Raw genomic sequence first — 20640 nt, forward strand, 5'->3', positions numbered from 1 at the left:
GTTGTACCATGCTCCATGTAGTGAAGGCACTCAAAGGCCAATAAAGCATTATCAGTGATCATTCGACCTGGGACAAAGGCACTTTGGTTTTCAGAAATAACCTCCCCAAGTAGAGGTCGAAGTCTATTAACCATACATTTGGAAACAATTTTGTATAGGACATTGCATAGCCCAATGGGGCGAAACTCCTTGAGCTCTGCAGGATTGTCCACTTTGGGGATCAAAACTATGCAAGTATCATTCACCCCTTCTGGCATATAGCAAAAAAATGCTTAACTGCAGAGATGATTTCCGACCGCAATACCTCCCAGTTCCGCTGATAAAATCTAGCTGGAAAACCATCTGGTCCCGGTGCCTTTATAGGACCGATCTGAAACAAGGCATCCGATATTTCCTTATCCGAGAAATCAGAACATAGTTTTCCATTTACCTCAGGTGTAATACTCTCTTGAACTAACTCTGTAATGGCCGAGTGATCAATATTTGGGTCCCTAGTGTACAGGGATTTAAAATAAGACACTGCCATCCTTTGCATGTCCGAAGGAACAGTTTGGACAACTCCAAGATCATCCTTTAGTTTGGTTATCTTATTTTTCCTCGCCCTCCAAACCGCTTTGTGGTGAAAGAATTTAGTATTCCGATCACCTTCACGAAGCCAGTCTATACGAGAACGTTGGAGCCAAAGCATCTCCTCCTTGTACAGATATTCATTCATTAAATCTGTAATAGCTCGTATCTCATCTCGTTGATTTCAACTACTCTGAAAATCCTGATGTGTTTGCTAGAGAGGTTGGCCTTAGTACAGATCTGCACCTCAAGAATGTTAGCCTTCTATGTAAAAATATTTCGAGGTTTGAAAAAGATGGCCTCTCGTAAGAGTTGGTTAGAGCTAAGTATCCGCGGAAAAGTACTTGACTCATTGCAAACGAATTCCTTCACATTCTCATTTTTGGTCCGGGATAGTGTCAATCAAAGATACCTTCTACAGTTGCTGCAAGACAGCAAGAGAGTGCTAGGTGATGGTAGAAAAACTTTAGTTGGGGAGGACGGTTGAATCGGCCATCCACCGCTCTGTCAAAGTTTCCCGTCTTTACAATCTATGCTACAATGTCATTACTAAAGGTTTTGATTTTTTGAGATGTAGTAGATTTTTGAGAGAGGAAACTAAAGAAATGTGGCCGGAATTGTTAGATGTTTGTAGCCAAGTGAAATTAACTAACAAACCAAATAGAGTAGGTGTCATGGTTATTAACTAAATGGTGTGTGTTTTCTGTCAAATTGAAGTATTATGTTTTTGGTAGCCAAAAAATTCAACTTCCCTTACAAAGTTATGTGGACTCTCAAGAAAACTTTGAGGATCAAAGATTTCTTTTGTTGGTTGGTGATAAGAATTAGGATTCTAACTAGGATCGATAGTGTGGTGGATGTCGGTACATTTATGTTGGTCTTTTCGTTTTGTTGGATAGATCACATAGCTTGTCTTGCTATCTGTTCAAGTCTGCTATGGGTCGTGTAAGAACCGTGACTCTGTGAGATACTTGAGTTTCTAATGAAACTTGGTGACCGTGTGAGGATCCTTGTTTTGAAAAGAAAAAGAGCTTCGGCCAATGTATCTCATGTCGGTCTTTCACAACAGAATATGAATGACCCGTTTATGAACTTCTTCCAGTAACATTACAGCCCATTTAAAAGTTGTATCCCACCTAGAGTTCGTAAGGCCCACCAGAGTATAGCCCATCACAGCCCAGGCCAGCATAGCTTGTCTAACTAGCATACTGCATTGTCTAAAAAAAACAAAAACTTACATACTGCATCTTGTTTATTTTTTGGCGAACGCTACACGTCGGGCGGTGGATCTGGGACCAAAAATCGGTTGTCCTCCGCGCCGTCCGATGGCGATCCGATGGGCAGAATCAGTCTCATTAGGAAGTTTACATTATAGCCCCGGTTTTGTGGAGAATCAACCCGCAGTACTATATTTCTTAGATAATAGTTTAAATGCAGTTTTACATTTGCCACCCTCCTTTTTCTGAAAACCAACTCGCAATACCTCCCTAATGTGAAGAGTATTACAACAAAAATCATCTCTCCGCGTACAAAAAAAAAATAATATTACAACAAAATGTCGCAACATTTTTAAAAAGTAATGTCACAAATAAAGTGGTTAAACCAACAAATTGTTTTGTGGAGATCAATTTACAACAAAAGTAGCCATTATTATTAACAAAAACCGGAGACTATTACAACAAAAATCCATATGTTTACAAAAAAAAAACATTAATTTGTTACATATTGAATTACAACAAAAGTCACCAACTTTTTTTACAAAAAGTCACAAACGATTACAATAAAAAATCAATATGTTTGCAAAAATGATGCAAAGTGGTCAAGCGATATTTAATTTGCTACAGATTAATTACAACAAAAATCACCTACTATTTTATCCAAAAGTCACAAATGGTTACAACAACAAAAATCACTTTATTAGCATCAACAAAAAAAATAAAAAAATGTTGTCTCTTTACAACAATTGTTAATAACAAATCCTACAAAAATTACGGATTGTTTACAACAAATAGTTCATCATCTCACTCATGTATTTTGCAGTGAAACCATTGTTGGGCCGAAAAAACAGGTCCATTAAACCGAAGCGGGGGAGCGAGGCCGGACGACCGATCGCTGGCGAGCGATCGGTCGCCGGATCGTAAGCATTTTCCTTATTTTTTTGGTTGAGAAAACATACTGCCTCTTGTTTATCGACATTATGAGACACGGCTCAGTCACACGTGCGGTGCCGCATAATCATCCAATCGTGCCTTACGTGTCACATGCTGACCGACGCACGCCCTGCTCTCCGGTACGGCAACGTGGAGGAGTTCGAACACGTCGGACCCTAATACTAGGATGAGTAGGATAGGGTTCGATGGTGATGATAAGCATCGCCAAGTTCCAAGTTCAGTCACGTGCCTCCGCTTCTAAACCGTACCGTTCAAACCAATCAAAATCTTACAAAACACTATCAGTAGTTCAGTACAACACACCGATTTAGATGAAGTGCGCATGTGGAGTACGGAGTACTTATTTATTTAGCACGAGAATATCCAAACACAACCTGCGAAATATTTACGCATATATGCACTACCGTAACTACTAGAAGCAGCATGTACACGGCGGTACCATTCCTGCATTTGCTATGTCAGTTTTCAAGCTGCCCAAACAGATCATCAAAGAGATAATCAAAGCAATATCTCAGTTCTGGTGGGGAGATGATGACCAACAAAGGCACATGCACTGGTTTGCGTGGTGGAAAATGTGTGTTCCTAAGAATGAAGGGGGTATGGGTTTTAGGGATCTCCACTGTTTTAATTTGGCTTTGCTTGCAAAACAGAGTTGGAGGTTGATCTCGGAACCTGATTCCTTATGCTCAAAAATTCTAAAGGCTAAGTATTTTCCCTCAGGTGACTTGATTAATTGTGATCTGAAGAAGGCAAGTTCTTATACATGGCAAAGTATTTGGGCGGGCCTCCAATCTTTTAAGCGTGGATATATTTGGCGTGTGGGAGATGGTACACAGATAAATATTTGGAATGATCCATGGATTCCTAGCAGCCCTTCGAGGAAAATTACAACAAGAAGAGGTAATGTGGTTTATACTATGGTATCTGATTTGATCAATCCTGATACAGGTACATGGGATGAAGGAATATTGAGAGATATCTTCTGGCCTACTGATGTACAACGGATACTGCATATCCCGTTGGCGACTAATATGATGCAAGATTTTGTATCATGGCACCTCTCAAAGAATGGTATTTTTTCAGTTAAATCGGCGTACCACAGAGAGTGGGAATTCCAACATGGGGCGAAGCTTCGACGAACTAGTAACTATGGCTCCTCTTCTACTCTGCCGATTTGGAAAACAATTTGGGGACTCAATGTACCGGCCAAGATCAAAATTCACTTATGGAGATCCTTGTTGGGTGCTATCCCATGCAATGGAGTTCTAGCTAACCGACATATGCAGCATAGCTCTCAATGTCCTCTCTGTCGTGGTGATTGCGAGAGTATTCGCCATGCTTTCTTCCTTTGTCCTAGAGTACGTGAGGTGTGGGGATTTCTTGGTCTGGAAACTCTAGTGGTGCACATCTGTGAGAGGGAAGACCAAGGGTCTTCCGTCCTTGAGGGTGTCCTCCGCGACAGAATAGTCAAGGCCCCTCTATTACCGGATGTTAATCGAAATGATCTTGTAGCTACAGCTGTATGGTATATCTGGTGGGAACGCCGCCAAGTTACTCATGGGGAGATGATCCAATCTCCTGCCCGTACTGCTCAAGCAATCTCGACTTTGGCAACGAATTATTCACGTTCAAAGAAGCGAAAGCCTCCGCTTGTTAGGCATGGATGGACCAAACCCAAGGAGGATTATGTGAAGCTGAATGTTGATGCTTGATTTGATGAGAATTCTGGGACTGGTAGCTGTGGTGCAATCATAAGGGATCATAAAGGGCTGTTCATTGCAGCATGTAACCGTACTATCCCTTTTGTGGCTTCGTGATGGTCTGCTCCTTGCTGGTCAAATTGGATGTAATAGAATTGAAGTCAATTCAGATTGCATTGAGGTGATTGATACAATGAATGAGGGAGGAAATTCTCTAGGACCTGCAGCAGCGATATATGAGGAGTGCAACTTCTTGGGTAGGAACTTTACTGATGCTAGCTTTAGTCATTGTCCTAGAGAAGCCAATGGTGCGGCTGATTTATTAGCTAGAAATGCTGAGGGGCCTATGTCAGTAGTGTGGCATGAGGACCCCCCTGATTTTCTTGTTTCTGTAATAGCTAATGATGTAGCCATACTCTGATCGGGAGCAGCAAGTTTTTTACGCACTCTTTTCCTTACCAGGGTACCTAAGGGGACTGGAAGGTTTTTAATGAGGCGGCTTGCGTGCTGTTATATATATATTATGTTTCAAAAAAAAAAAAAAGATGGGCAGCGGCAGGGTCACTTGTCACTGGCACGGCACGGCACCACCGTCCCGGCAGACGGCAGTACCACTACACTAGCGTGGAGCAGGCGGACGTGGCGGGGTCGAACAGCGCCGGGAGCAGGTACTGCCGGCCGCGCTCGCCGTTGGCGTTGTAGCTCGCCCCGGTGGCCGAGTCCACCAACAGCTGGCCGGCATACCCAGGGTACGCGCCCTTGCCGTACACCCCCGGGCACGCCGTGGCGGCCTCCAGCGGCGCGGCGCGGTCGCCCTGGTAGAACCCGTCGCCGAACGGGTTGGTCACCGCGCCGGCGACCATGCTGGCCACGTTGATCGCCAGCCCGTCCATGCCCACGTCGCCGTTCGGCGGCGCCAGCGGCGTCGACTGGGGCCCGTACGCCGGTTGGTGGAACGGCCACGCGCACTGCCCGGGGCACTGCGTCGCCGAGTTTCCTGCCCAGACGTACGCGGTGTCGGCCTTCGCGTCCACGGGCCCGTGCCGGCCGCACCGGCTCATGCAGAAGCCCTCCACGGCCACGTCCTGCGCCGTCAGCACCAGCGCGATGCCGCCCTTCGCAGGCCTTGCCCTGGCCGCCAGCGCCGGGAGCTGGGACAGCTTCAGGCTCTTTCCCAACGAGCACGCCTCGTCGGAGACCTGGCCGGACAGGACCACCCGCGCGATCTTGGCAACGCCTGTGCTCTGTCCTCCACTCTTGCCAACGGTGGCCGCCGCCTTGGACAGATACAGCTGGTGGATGCTGCTCCACCACTGGGAGACAGACGGCGCCGGGGGCGCCCTCGGCGCGGCGGAGAGGGAGACCAGGAAGTCGGAGACGATGGCCTTCTGCGCCGCCGTGAAGCGGCCGTACCAGAGGACGGAGACGGGGATGTCCCCATGCAGCACGGAGCCGTTGTGGTACGTGAGTTGGTTGGGCTGGGGCTGGACCAGGAACATGAGCTTCCTGGTGGTAACTGACGCGGCTGCCATGTTTGTGGCAAGCACCATTAGTAGCAGGATGAGGAGGTTTTGCTTGGCCATTTGGGGAAGAAGGGGAGGGGTTTAGATTTTGGAAGAAGGTTCTTGCAATGGTGTTGTTTGTAAGTGCGTGGGGAGCAAAGGCAAACGAGGAGCTGTTTATATAGGTCAGCCCGGTGCTTAATGGGAGTGCCAGACTGTTAAGTACAGATGGTAAACTAGCCGTTTACTGTGCCGAAAGAACCAAGTTCTAATGTTACAAATCAATTTTTTTGCGAAAGGCAAATCAACTAATGTACTCACCAGTTGGTTTTACTCTAGAGTTTAGAATGCCCATCCTATAAAAGTTGTACGAGATTTGTCAAAATTTAAATGTATCTAGTATATATTCTCGGTTATTTTCCCTTTATGTTTAACGAAGCTTTATCTCCAAACCAAGATGTCGGTCTTAAAGCATCTTCAACATATTCGTAAACTTGCCCTTAAAAACACATATAAGTTGCACCGGAAAAGGGGTTCACAGTTTTGCACGAGCTCCCTCTGTAAGATAGGATGTAAATGTAAATCTGCCACATATATGGGCCCACCTGCCCGCGCTGCCGCCCGTGTCCTCCCGCGCGGCTCTGCCCCTAGCCGCGACGGAGACGGGTTATCTGTGGCGAAGGCGAGCGGGAACTAGTACGTATGACGGGGACGAGATCCAAATGTGAATTGGTGCTAAATTTTCGCCGGCGCGACCAAATTTAGCCAGATTTTGTCGAAAGTCTAGCGAGTCCCACAACAAAATGGAACGGACGCGTTGTGAAATTTTCCTCGAAATCGTTGATCGTTTATAAGGGCATTGGGAATTTTGGCTTCAAAACTGAACAAAGAAAGTTCTCTAATGTGGATTCTTGGTGTCCTTTAAAAGTTTATGGGTCAACCGATACAGAATTGGGAATTGGTATTTGTTCGACCAAAAGTTTAAAAATCAGTTATTCTAGTGGTTTGACTATTTTTACAGGATCCATTACAGTTGCTCTTAATGCATCAAGCATTTTCAAGTCTGTCCATTTGATAAGGCGAAGCCATCTATATATACTACCTTTAAATCTTATCATCGCATTTGCCGTGAATACTTTTCATAGTATACAAATGTTTTCATGTGCAACCATTTGTGTATAGATTGACGTGAAGTCCATGTCAAAGTCCTTAATAACCTATACATCGAGTTATTTCCTTTCTTAATAATCTTGGTTTCATTGTGTTTGAGATGTGGGGGGCAATCTCTCATGATTGGATCCATCTAGCTGCCAAATTTGACTCGGAAGAGATGCAGTTAATAGGAGTCATAATCCAATACTAATCCATAAGTCGATTGAGCAACCAAACCAAAAAATGTCAAGTATCTCTGGTCCGTTATTTTACAAGCAGACAAGCATGTAAATATTGACCTTAAAAGATATTAAATTTTTAGACGTAAGCCTCGAAATGAGCCCGACATTAAATTAACGATTAACGAATCCATCAACCGGCTAGGAGTTACACCATGTGTTACAATACACACGCGCCAAGCATACACCGCAAACCACAACAAAAGACAACACAGAAAAGTAAGCCGAAGGGTCATTTGATCCATGAAGAGGGCTTTTGTTGCACCGACGCGATCACGACCGTGCCCACGCCAACAAACCTTCACCGCACCAAGCCTGCAACTTAAGGAGAAACTCAACGATGGGCCGGCCACCTAGCAGATCTTGAGGAACCAAAGGAGTGGGGGTCTTGCGGTGATGCCTCCAAAAAGGTGAATGGCTCAAGAATGTGTCATCATCATCGGTAGAGGGAGAGGTCCTGCAAAGTTTTCACCCAGACCCGACAACCACCACACATGGAGATGGGGCTAGGCCCAGACCAAACTACATCCAAACACACAACATCATCCCCTGGCGTTGGGATAGGCACACCGGCAAGAGCTACAACCAGATGCCGACGTAGCAAAGCCCCCCAAGACGCTAGGAAGGAAATCGGCTACCGCAGCAAACCGTCTAAAAGAAGTCAGGCCAACGTTGCGAGAGGGCTGCACACCAGCGAGAGGTCACACGATGCTCCACAAGACACTACCAGAGAAGCTTACACGAACCGAGGCTTCCAAGGGTAGCAGATTGAGGTGGAGGGATGGAGTCGATCATTTCGAACAGGGGGACCATCATCGGGACGCCTTCAACACGGGAATGACACCCGCAGGTGACACCGTCACCGGCACAGGCTAGAGCCATGCGCTGCTTTCGCCGAGGTCCAAACCTAGTTAGAACTTCCGGACGCTATCGCGAGGACGTAGAGCGAACAAGGCAGAGATCAGTGCCGCGCCTCCAACCTAAGTAGCACTATGAGCTAGCCGCAACTAGACTCATCCGCAGGAAAACATGCTGGCTGGCAGGTTCTGGCCAGACCCAGATCTAGACGTCCATGACCCTAGATTAGCGGCATCACGATGTCCGCCATCCCCAGCGCGCAAGCGCACTTGCACAAGCACGACCAAATTGGTCGGATGGAGAACAGACCGCAGCCGTCGGAGTAGCTGCAGTACTAAGCGGGCCCAAGGACCTCGTCCCAGATAGCTAGCAAGACGTCACCCTAGTGACTCCAGAATGTCGCCCGCAGCGACGAAGGACTGCCGGAGTTCGCAGAAACACAGAGCTATGACAACCCCGAACGACCAGGGTCAGGGCCAGCCCCGCCTGGCCCTGATCCAGCCCGAATGCAACCGACGGCGGCGGAGGTGGCGCACCCGGCACGCAACCGCGCACCCCTGGCCACCCTCAGATCGAGAGGATATGGCCGGGCCCTGCCAGGCCCAGATCTAGGACCATAAGCCCAGGTCTAGCCGAGGCTGCATCCAGGCCCCCTGCCGTCGAGCAAGGCCATGGTAGTGCCGGCCAGGGCCAGCATCGCCGTCTGCCGCCCACATGGCCCCCAACGGCCAGATCTGCGCCCGTTCGGGATGGAGCCGGTGAGCCTCCTCTCCGCAAGGATTGAACCCGCCCCATCGGGCCCTCCAAACGTACGGGGGAACGGAGATCCGCTGCCGCTAGTACCGCCGAGGCTTTTCCCGGCGGCTCCCACAGATGATGGCGACAGGGGAAGGAGGAGGGGGCAAATCTCGGTGGGGGAAGGGGAGGCGCCCCGGCCGCCCACCTAGTGGGAGATGCGACGGGAGCGGGAAGGAGAAAGATGTTAACTAAGGGTCTAGCTAATGCTCAACTGACTGCCACGTCAGCACGCACACAATAGTTATAGTTCCGTCAAACTTTGCAAAGTACCACGTGGCCGGCTCCGTTTATTTTCCAACGTTTTGGAAGGCAAGAGTTTATATACATGCACCGGCCGGACGCGGACGAATAGAGCCCGGGCTTGGGTGGTCTGGAAATCAGAATACCGAGCGTGCGGTGATGAAGCCATCGCGAGTCATTTAATGACGAGAACGTGTACGTTGAAACCAAGGTTTAAAATAACGTGCTAAATGAAATAGCGTTAGTCTCCTTTAAATGCTATGGACGCTATATCGTGCTAATTACGTGCTATATTTCAAATAGCATTTAGAAAAATACCAAAAATAGCCTAAAAATAAAAGATTTTGCTAAAAAGGTTAGATATTTAGTCAAAAAATTACTGAATCATACGTACATAACCACGTACAACAAATAGATCTCCAATTTTTCAGAAGGCTAACATCAACATTCCACAAGGCAACAACATAATATAAATTATTTATTAAGAATCATCAACATAAGCGATATTATGTTCTAATCTAGAAGAGGAACCAACATATTGCAGTTCGTCACCATGTAAAAGTGAAAGCAAATTAGCTTGAAAAAATAGCACGCTAACGCTATAAAGTTTTAGCACGATATAGCATGTTATTTCACAAATAGCACCATAGCGAGCAAAATTACTAAAATTTAGCGTGGATCCTCCAAATATGCTATAGCGTGCTATTATCGGAGAAATAACGCGCTATTTTAAACCTTGGTTGAAACCAGTCGCGCGTGGTTCGTAGTACGTACGTAGACGGAGCAATAATTTTTAATGCTGATAGGTGGGAGATGGTCCGAATTAAATTCGGCGCCAGGTGCTGGGCGTCATTTGGAACAGGTTACATGATGGCCGCGGCTTCACTGGATCATGGTCCGTTGACGAGCCGTGCCTGCGGATAAAGCTTTTATTTTTGGCTAAAAATTACGCAAACGCAAAAAGCCCCCACGCCACGAAGCGAAGCACTGATACCCTAACGGTTGCGCACCTCCAGTAGCTCGAGGCACCACCAGTTCTCGCGCCGCCGCCGCCCCTCACACTGACCTAGCCGTCGATGGGCAGGTGATACTGCATGTGGAGGCGGTTCATCACGAGGCTGGAGCGAGGGGATCGACTCCCGGGCGAGTTTGTGAGCCACGCTTGGGCAGCCGATGCGGATGGCCGAAGGCTTTTTCGGGGATCTGGAGCCGAGGCGTGATTCTCACATCCCCTTTCCCCTTTACCGAACTCGTGATTTGATTTTGTTTAGGCAGCCAGAAATCCATGACGTGGGGGTGTCTGATTCAAACCTTTTGATTTTGTGTTTGTTTCTTCTGAAATTAGCTTGCAAGCGATACTGGCAGAAGCTGGGAGCGGTGTAGATGATGTGGAGGCAGTTGTGGGTTGCTCAACGTTGCCTGGTGAGGCATCGCCGGTGGCTGCCACTGCCGACAGCATCAGCTCAACCTCGGGCAACTCTGTTGCTGGAGGACAAAGCACTGTCCGCGGCGAATTGGGGGCCCTGGCTGAGGTGTCCGTGATCGATGGTGACGACGTTGGAGAGCGCGCCGTCGTCTCAGGTTGGAAGAGGAGGTAATTGGCACTCTTCCTGAATTTTTTTTTACGTTCTGACATGATGATCCCCTCTAATGGTGCGGCTAATATGGTAGGGAGGTCCATTTTATTCATGTCTACACAATTGCTGTCATACTGAACTCATTTATATATGGACCCAAAAATGGTCTAGGTTCAGTTTATACCCGCTACCAAAACAAATGTTCTGACATCGTCTTCATCGTTCCAAAAAGTCGGGCAATGCTAATGCAGTGACCAAGCCGAGTATGGTAGGTCTTTTTAGTATGGTAGGTTGCCGAGTGATTTTTGTAGTGCTGCTGTATGTGGTGCAAATGGGGTGGAATTATTTTGCACCGATTAGTAAAGTTGTGTGCCTTTGTTGTGGTAGGATTTTAAAGGACGAAACATGTGCAACCACCTTGCGCTACGAGATTACTATGCTTGTGGATGCTGGTTTTTTATAGTCATGCAAAACTTGAGTGCACAGCCAGCTTAGCTAGGACAGAATCCCCAATTATTGTTTTACCGATAAAAAATAAATCTTGCAGCTTGGTTTCCATAAACCGTTGTTTGCACGCAGGCCCCGCGTGGGGAAAGCCCCTCCCGAAAGACCCCTGAACTCAGCCCGGGTCACGGCACTTGAGCAGACTCTGCGCGAATTTCCGGCCCGCAGTAGCGGCGAAGTGATTGTTCCAGAGGTTGGGGTTACGTTTGATTCGATAGGCGAGGCCTACGACTTTTACAATCTGTACTCTTGGGAACGGGGGTTCGGAGTTAGATATGGCAAAAGCCGGCTGAATGTGGACAGAGTGAAGTGCATGCAAGAGATAGTATGCGGGTGCTCGGTGAGTACTTATCCTAATGGCATTTTTCAGCTGGGCGAAACTCAGTCCTAACTCTGTATGTTTTTGTTGTCGCCCCTATTTTCAGGGTAGGCCTCGATCAACAAACTCTCAGTCAACGAGATGCCTGTGCCCTGCCCTCATCCGCTTGCTGCGTTCAAAGGACAATGGGTGGTACATTTGTGAGCACAGAGATGTACATAGCCACGAATTGTCGGCATCTTTCGGAGAGAGGGCGCATTGGCCTTCGCACAGACACATAGATAGCTACACAAAGGATTTGATTAGGCAGCTGAGGGAGAACAACGTCAACCTTGGGAAGGTGTATAGCATCATAGGAAGCTTCTTCGGGAAAATGGAGAACATACCTTTCACGAAAAGGGCATTGAGGACTTTGTGTGGCAAGATGAGTAGCGAGCAGGCGGATGACGATGTCAGGAAGACAATAGAAGTGTTCTCCGAGATGGGGGCTGCGGATCCCGAATTCACTTACAGTGTGCAAGTGGATGACAATAGCAGGATAATAAACCTGCTGTGGACTTCAGGGAAGGGGAGGGCTCAGTATCATTATTTTGGTGATGCAATCACATTCGACACCACATACCGAACAAATGTGTATGACATGCCGTTTGGTTTAATTGTGGGTGTTAACAGCCACTTCCAGAGTGTCATATTCGCTGGTGTTCTGCTAAGGGAAGAAAAGGTAGAGAACTTTGAATGGCTTTTCAGAGAATTTGTGAAGATGATGAGTGGGAAGAATCCATTGACCATCCTGACAGGTAATCCTTTTGCCATTATTTATCCGCCTGGACGCTGTGTCCGCCAACTGTTTCTCATTATCTCTGGCACAGCTCTGTTTATTCTACATTTTTTTTACGTTTCTACTTTGGAATAATGCAGATCAGTGCAGAGCGATGGAAGTAGCTATTGGGAATGTTTTACCTAATACGAAGCATCGATGGTGCAAGTGGCACGTCCTGCGGAAGGCGAAGGAAAGACTGGGTTCGTTGTATGGGAAAAATAGTCAGTTCAAGGTTGATTTCCACCGCATTGTGAACCAGATGTTGACAAAAGAAGAATTCGAGGGGGCCTGGGTTCACATGCTGAGCACATATGCATTGGAGAAGAATCCATATCTTTACCAGATATACGAGACGAGGGCAAAATGGGCGAAACCATACTTCAGTGGCATCTTCTGTGCGAGGATGACTAGCACCCAGAGGAGTGAAAGTGCCAATCACATGCTCAAGACTTATGTGCCGCCCGGGTCAGCCATGCACGTGTTTGTAAAGCAGTTCAACAAATTGTTGTTTGATAGAGACGCCGAAGAGAGCTTCCAGGAGAAGAGGACACGCCTGGTAATCCGAAACGATGGCTGCGATGGGAGTCCTCGCCACAAATTTTATTTGCAAGTCTTCTCAAGAAACTATGTATCCCTTCTCCTGATGCTTACTTGAGTTTTTTCTCCGTTAAACTTTTCGCGCGCAGGGTGGGATTGTCTACAAAGTTGGGGAGCCAATCGAGAAACACGCCGCCAAGATATATACTTGTACAATGTTCGAGAAGTTCCAGGAATGTTTGTACAAGGCCGGTTCTTACTATGTTGACGAGTTGGTGCCAGGAGAGGTATATGCTGCTACACATTTTGATAGTGAGAGCCGAGAGAAGTGGTGCAAGGCGAAGTACACAATTACAGTTAGCGCTGGTTGTTATACATGCGAATGCGGCATGTACGAACACATGGGCATGCTCTGTTGCCATGTGCTGAAGGTGAGAGCATTCGCCCGTGCTCCTTCGGTTCTTTTTTTTACCTGGGCTATCCGTTGGATCTCATGAGAGTAGCTACCAACCTTCTGTGGTTTTCATTTTGTTCTGGCTCCCCACGCAGGTTCTGACCCACCTTAGGTTGAAAGAGATTCCAGCCGCGCATGTGCTGAAAAGATGGACAGTGGATGCCCGAGACATTTTGCCAATGCATCTTGTGCAATACCAAAAAGACCAAGGACTTGTTACGTCCTTCAGTTTCAGGCACTCCCAGTTGTACCTGAATTGCATGGAAGTTGTGAGGCTGGGCGATGTAAATGTCGATGCATACACCACAGCGATGGAGACAATAATGGTGCTGGTGCCGAAACTGAAGACGGTAGCTGTCGAATGTGATGGTTTAGGGCTAGAGGAGAGGCTGAATGCAAAGAGGGCTCGGGTTGGTGGACCGGCAACACAGGCAGTGGGGCAGAACATCCAGCGCAACAATTTGTGCTCAGATGCAGCCATCCTCGCTCCATCCAAAAACAGAAGTGGTGGGAGGCCGACAAGCAGCCCCGACAAGCCCCCTTACGAGACTACTTCGAAGCGAACGAGGTTCTGCACGGTATGCAGGCTACCGGGACACAAGAGCACGACGTGCCCCGACCGCCCCCCGGGTGCGGCGAAACCAAGGAAAGAAGCCAAATGTTCGAACTGTGGGCTGCCCGGCCACCGCAAGACGAGTTGTGTCAGCAAAAATCAACCACACGTACCTGATAAAGATGGTACCTAACCTTAAATCTACAACTAACATAGCTTACTGGCTACATGGAATCAGTTCCTGTAATAGATAGCTACTAGCATCATTAGCTGAACAAAGCTAATAATCAGCAGTGCCTTCAGCATGCATCAGGCCTCATCCGTTGGGGCCGCTTGGCTCCTTCTTCCATGGTTTCTCGCTTCCATCGGGAGCAGGGGGTTGCATACGAATGCTCCCTCGTCGGTGCTTCGTTCCATGTGAGCCGATTCTGGCTCGCTGTTGGCTGAATCACGCCAAGCTGCTCCAGGATGGGGCGGTAATCATCGTGCCACATGAACTCGAACCGACAAGCTCCAGGCTTAGATTCCTGTAGAGACAGATGGTGAAACATTTGACTTTTTGGATCCATGGAAATAAGAGCGCTAACATGTGAAAAAGAGGGGAAAGTATGAGATGAACCCTCACATGGAAGCAAGGGCACTTGTAGAATCTCTTTCCCAAATGTTTGCTCTCCTCATCCTCGACGACCCAAGTGCGGACCGTCCCGCCTTCGCACCGGTAGCAGAGCACCGCCGGGAGTGGCGGTGGCGTCGGGTGCACAACACGGTGCCTGCTTGGCGATGCGCCATGGGAGCTGGAGGAGCCAGATCGAGCCATGGGAGCTGGATCTGGGTGGAGGTAGATGCAGGCCGGTTTAGGCTCTTGGACAAGGTAAATATATGGGGATGTGGTTTGATGTGGGAACAGGCCATGCCAACCCAGATCCTGTTCGTCCAGGACGACTCAACCCAACCTGTTCAGCTCAACCTGTTCGGGGCCTAGCAAAACACTGACCAAACCGACCTCTGCCTGCTGGCTGCTGCATTCGAATCGTGGCTGTGGTTACGTCCCGGGTGGTTGGCCGTCCACGGAATACGTACCCAAAGACCATATCTCTACGACTGCTATACCACTCGACATGACGTCACACAAAAAAGCGAACGGACGGATGCAGATAGGATTTCCGGATCACTCAAGCTCGAGCGTAGTAGCGAGTTTTCGTGCACCGGCCGACAACCCCTAGCTAGCTGTACCAGTAGGAGAAAGCGTGGTGACTGACAAAACCAATAATGCGTAGATTCTGTATAGTTCATGTAGATCCTCCATGCAACCTTTAGAGCATCTCCACCGTCCTCCAAACACATCCGAATCGAGTATTTAGGGGACGTGTTTCATTCGTGTCGTGTTTGGGAGATGTTGTTCCCCAGCCGCGTCACCCCCACGCTGCCCCCAAACTTTAAAATACTTCTTTTTTAATTAGTATATAGAAGAAATGTGTAGGTTAAATACCGCTGCTAATATTCAAAGCGGTGCAACATACACAAATTACGTATAAAAACTTCAAAAATTATAAACAAATTTACACATAAAATTTTAAACTACTTCTTCTTTGATGGCCCCGCCTCGTCGTTCTCACCGTGGCGCTTCCTGCTCGTCACCTTTTTCGAATAGGCGGTGTCATCCGACGCATCGGAGAAACTTGTGTCCTCCTCGTCATCGACGGAGCTCGCCGGCTGCGCCTTCGCCCGGGCCGCCGCCGCCTCCTCAGCCTCTTCCTCCTCCTCGGCCTCGGCCTCCTCCTCCTCCTCGACTGTCTGGCGGCGTGGAATCATCGCCGCTGCTGGGCGTCCGAACTCTGTCCCACCAATGGAGCCATCCTAGAGACTTGCCCTCGCTGTCGGTGTCTGATGGAAGCCCGGAGAGGTCGCTCATTGTGAGAAGTTTGGATGAATGGCGGCCGGTTGAAGATCCGAAAGCGCCTACGTATGGGTCTTACCTGTGGTTGCTCTTCCGCAGAGTTCGCGCTCCATTCCGGAGGTTCGCGCGTCGATCAACGCGGTTGCCAATGCGACGGTTCCACTTCCCGGCAACTGCATCGTCCCTAGGTAAGCGGTGGTTGAGCGTCCGTACGTGAGTCGTTGACGGGTCGGCCCCGTGTCGCTTCGCCTTGCTTTTCGTTGTGTCCGGCGTGCCCAGAGCGTCCCCTGTGGGGCGGGGACGGGCTCGGGGCGCCGGACACCGTATCGGGCCGCGCCGAACAAAAAGAGGCTTTGGGGGAAGCGGCTAGGAACGTTTTTTTGTCTGGCGCGCCCCAAATCCCTTTGGGAGACGGTTTAAGGGACGCGATTGGAGATGCTCTTATTTTCTGCTTTCGAAGAGCAAAATCATCGGTCATCTCAGCTTCAAAGTTTTTAAAAAAGGTTTTGCTAATTCTCCACTAAACAATATTTGTAGCTTAATTGTTTAGTTAACACCTATCCCTAACTACAAAATAGTCGGTTACAACTTACTTGCAACATACAAGAACATGCTTGCAATTGGCAAAATTCTAGTTGCAATTAAAAAATCTTTGTTGCAATGTCACATGCAACTAGAAAGCGATCCTACTTGCAAATTTCTACATTATTTGTAATTGAACAAATAGGTTAGTTGCAACCTACAATGGAGAAATCTTAGTTGCAACTCGAGTTTTAAATGGTAAAATATCTCAGTTGCAGCCCCGGTTGCAACTAGAAAATCTCAGTCGCAATCTTACTTGCGATTAGAAAAACATCTCACTTGGAACATAACTTGCAAGTGAACAAATATTTGTTGCAACTCTACTTGCGAATGGATAAATATCACAGTTGCAATCCCACTTACGACTGGAAAAATATCTCAATTGCAAGGTTAGTTGCAATTGGACAAACCTAAGTTGCAACCTCGCTTGCAACTGGAAAAATATCTCAGTTGCAAGCTCATTTGCAACTGGAAAAATATCTCGGTTGCAACCTCAATTGCAATTGAACTAATCTCAGTTGCAACTCCATTTGCAACTGGAAAACATCTCAGCTGCAACCCTATTTGCAACTAGAAAAATGTCTCGGTTCCAACCTCAGTTGCAACTGGAAAAATATCTCAGTTGCAATTGGAAAAATATCAAATATTTTTCATCGTACGGATGTACACGCTTCCTCTAAAAAAGACATATTTTGAAGTGTTGAAAACTTTTAATAAAAAATATACATGTACATGTTCATAATATGTGTATGTTCGTTAAATTTCATCAAAAACGGTACTTTTTTGTGGTCCATGTAAACAAGAGAAAATTTATCTTGTGAATACCCTTATTTTTAACACCGAATTTTGTCTTTTTACACACCGCACAAGTCCATTTTTCATGAAACTACTTTGTGGACGCATAGTACTTGAAGATGTACTTGCAAATATATTTTTTGACATCTTGAAACGTGTCTAAGATGTCTTCTAAAATAAAGGAAGCATATGCTCTCATGAGACAAAACACGACTCCCCTAAATGTATATTTTCTTCGCCCATCGTTTCAGTTTCTTTATCATAAATTTGACATGTTCTTATGATAACGTCTTACTTTAATTTCTTGTGGTAATATTTGTTCTCCCAGAAAAACAAATATACACTACAAAATAAAAGTGTACTTTATACAAATGTTATTATAAGTATGAATATTTTGATGTTAAATTTTGTAGATGAAAATATCAACTACATTTTACTTGTAACATTAATTACGACAAGATAATTAGGTATCAACCCGCATTTTCTGCAAAAAAAATGGTATCAACCCACATTGAAACGACCCTAAAAAAAGTGAGATTGCAACCTTAGCTCAAACAGATGATGGATAACATCGGGAAGTCCAGCAATTAAAGTACCTACAAAATTTCTGTGGAGGGCCAAAACTCGCTGAGCAATTGCATCATTAGACTATCGCACACAGTGAAGGCTGATAATCGCACCAAGTATATCAGTGGGCACACCGCCCCGGTTTAGGTAGACACCTTTTGCAATATATAATTATTTTATGTATGAAAACAATAGCATATAAATTTATGTCATGGTGAAGACAATATCAATGCCCTAAAAAACTTGCATTTTGCGTTGTATTATTTTCATATTGTGATATTCTTTCTTCGGTTTTGCGTGCGATGTGGGGGAAATCTTTGATGATTTAAACCCATTGGACGGGGGCCAAATTTTACTCCGGATAATTTAGTCAGCAACAACCATAATCTAATACTAATCCATAAATACAAGAAATAACCTACAACTTCTAATGTCAAGCATTCTTGGTGTGTCAAGCTGCAAGCGAGGGAAGAAAATTAACTAGACATATAATTTTGTCCAAACCATAACTTAAGTTTTTTTAGGACATCGGTACCAATTTATTGTGCCAATATTTGGTCTCATGGAAAACTAAATATACGACACAATAATAGTATACTTTATTTGGGATCAAGAGGTTCCTTGGAGCTTTCGATAGGGAAATATACATGCAATGTATGCGTGCAAGTGTGAGGGGATGAGGGGATGGACGGATGTAGCCATTGGCAATCGCAATCCAGTAGTCCTATCGATGGACCAGCCGCCGGATGCCCCTGTCCATGCTCCCCTGAGAATGAAACGTGACTGCATTTCTTAAGGGATACAGTAGTGGTGAACAGTTTTCATTGTCGACTATTTGTTTCCTGAAACTCGATCATTGTACTGTGCACTGATAAGCGATCCACTGTTGATTAGAGTTCCTTTATTTTATTGGTGGGGTCGACTTTGCGCAGCCAGAATTCGATTTCGATCTAGAACTGATATGATATTACTAGCTTTGTGTTTATCCTATCTTATTACTAGCTAGCCGGCCACACCCACACTGATAAGTAGGAGCTTTAGCATTATCCTATAACTCCCTAAACCGTAGTTGTTGGTTTTTTCCTTTATATAGGAGACTAGAAAACTAGTCGGCTAGCAGGAAAAAACTGGATCACAAAAAAATAAATCATTAGTGGCCCCCCAACATGACATAGCGAAAAAATAACATCGACGCAAATTGAAATTGCAACCAATTCAACTACCTACATGGTTTAGTCACCTTCTTGGCTCACCTTTAGTTTGGCTGAGTATTGAAATTGGGGCTCCACTTCCTCCTTCGTCAGTCGGCGAATGGGAGAGTAGGTCTTTAGAACCACTCGACTTAACAATCGTATACGGAAGTGGGCGAACTAGGTTTTTGGGAAGCGCTTCTGTTCAAGGTCTCTATCATGGGTCGTCTTCCGTTCAAGTAGGGGGGTGCTGCGTACCGTCTTCTTCATTGCCGTCTTCTTCGATCCGTCTCCACCAACATTGTCTTCAACAAAATTACCGTTGCATCAAGGGCTACTACACCTACACCCAATCGTGATCCGATATTTGTTCTAGTCATGGATGTTGCATTGTATTAATACTGTTTTCATGTTGATTATCGCATCGACTATGTTTCACTTTCACACGACAATAGTAGCTTTCGTCATGTTTAATATTTTAGAATTAAAAATCATGAAAATAATGCCTAATTACTTAACATGAACTTCCAGAAATTTTGATTCAGTCCGCTTGCTGCTGCTGGTGCTGTAGAACAGCGGTACTAGTTGTAGCTTGCCAATCCCTGTGATGATTGTCAGCCGGTAGGCCGAGCCTCCACAAGGGCACCTAGCTTAGCCACATTGACGAAGTTTATCGGACAAAGCGAGCGGAGCACTCAATTAAGCTAAACAACATCATGCCGGGCACTGCCGCGACGTAGTCACCGTTGTCTGCAGCTAGGGAGGCGCGCACGCGGGCACCTGTCGGCGTTAGTCGAAAGAAAATGGTGCGACACCAGCCTGGCCGTCGATCGAGTAGCGAGCTGCCATCAGCCATGAGGGCATTGTTTTGTTCCGGGTGCTCCATCAGCCCGCCTGGTTTCCGCTTCCTGCCTTCCTCCACGGTACTGAGGTTGAGGTGTCTATTAGCAACAGCTGCTGCTGCCTGTGTCTCTGCTTGGCTGGTGGCGACTCTGTCCGTGAGCGTGCACGACGGGGACACGCGCCAGAGCCGACCGCCGTCGACGGCACAAACAAGCCGCTGGTCCAACGCCGGCGACCAGAGGCAGAGGCAGAGCCACTGAGCCAGAGCCAGCCGGGTCGTACGGGTCAGCGGGGTGTTGGGTGCCTTCACGTTCCTCCCACCTCGTCTCAGGCTCAATGATGGACTGTAGGACAACCGGATCAGGGACTCAGGGTCAGGAGATCAACGCATGGGCATGACTCTGACTCGTGGGGCGTGGGGCTAGCTTGATGCTTGCGAACCGTGATGGCCTGCCTTCATGCATTTCTCTGTACGTACCCTCTGTCCCAAATTATAGAGCATACGCGTGTTCCAACCTTGCGAGCCGTTGTTGAGCTTAAGGGCGCGTTTGATAACGTAATCTCGCCTTGGTCCGTTTGGTGACTGAACTCACTCGCGTTGTTGAGCTTGAGCCATCGCCGTTTTGAAATAAAAGAGCCACCTCCCTCACCTCCCACTTCACCGATTGGTTTACCCTTCTCCGACCAGACTCATCAGCGTCAGGAGGGGTGGCGGACCCAATCTATAAGCGGAAGTTTGAATAAAAGTAGAAATTTTCTATAAGATTAGTTATGG

At 47.1% G+C, this 20640-nt stretch overlaps 2 protein-coding genes and 1 long non-coding RNA gene across 3 annotated transcripts; 1 reads left to right on the forward strand and 2 right to left on the reverse strand.

The window, feature by feature from the left end:
• Nucleotides 1-4986: 4986 nt before the first annotated feature.
• On the reverse strand, nt 4987-6075 carry LOC127317661 (protein PHOSPHATE-INDUCED 1 homolog). The gene has a single exon (XM_051348251.1). The coding sequence runs from the start codon at nt 6019-6021 to the stop codon at nt 5053-5055; it is 969 nt and encodes a 322-aa protein (XP_051204211.1). The 5' UTR covers nt 6022-6075; the 3' UTR covers nt 4987-5052.
• A 4103-nt stretch (nt 6076-10178) lies between these two features.
• On the forward strand, nt 10179-14296 carry LOC127317658 (protein FAR1-RELATED SEQUENCE 11). The gene is made up of 7 exons (XM_051348248.2): nt 10179-10441; nt 10573-10821; nt 11384-11648; nt 11734-12424; nt 12546-13003; nt 13134-13415; nt 13534-14296. The coding sequence occupies exons 1-7, from the start codon at nt 10401-10403 to the stop codon at nt 14182-14184; spliced, it is 2637 nt and encodes an 878-aa protein (XP_051204208.1). The 5' UTR covers nt 10179-10400; the 3' UTR covers nt 14185-14296.
• LOC127317663 (uncharacterized) lies at nt 12690-15098 on the reverse strand. The gene is made up of 3 exons (XR_011749403.1): nt 14617-15098; nt 13788-14518; nt 12690-12825 (listed from the first exon to the last, which is right to left on the reverse strand). It is a non-coding gene; the product is annotated as an uncharacterized lncRNA (long non-coding RNA).
• Between the last annotated feature and the right edge of the window lie 5542 nt (nt 15099-20640).

Source organism: Lolium perenne, chromosome 7, assembly GCF_019359855.2.
Source record: "Lolium perenne isolate Kyuss_39 chromosome 7, Kyuss_2.0, whole genome shotgun sequence".
In the NCBI taxonomy this organism is placed as follows: Eukaryota; Viridiplantae; Streptophyta; class Magnoliopsida; order Poales; family Poaceae; genus Lolium; species Lolium perenne.

Bases quoted from the DNA above. Each gene is read 5' to 3' on its own strand.
- LOC127317658 (XM_051348248.2), top strand. From the start codon at position 10,401: ATGCGGATGGCCGAAGGCTTTTTCGGGGATCTGGAGCCGAG. The intron at 10,442-10,572 runs GCGTGATTCTCA...TTCTGAAATTAG, and splicing joins TTCGGGGATCTGGAGCCGAG to CTTGCAAGCGATACTGGCAG. The intron at 12,425-12,545 runs GTAATCCTTTTG...GGAATAATGCAG, and splicing joins TCCATTGACCATCCTGACAG to ATCAGTGCAGAGCGATGGAA.
- LOC127317661 (XM_051348251.1), bottom strand. From the start codon at position 6,021: ATGGCCAAGCAAAACCTCCTCATCCTGCTACTAATGGTGCTTGCCACA.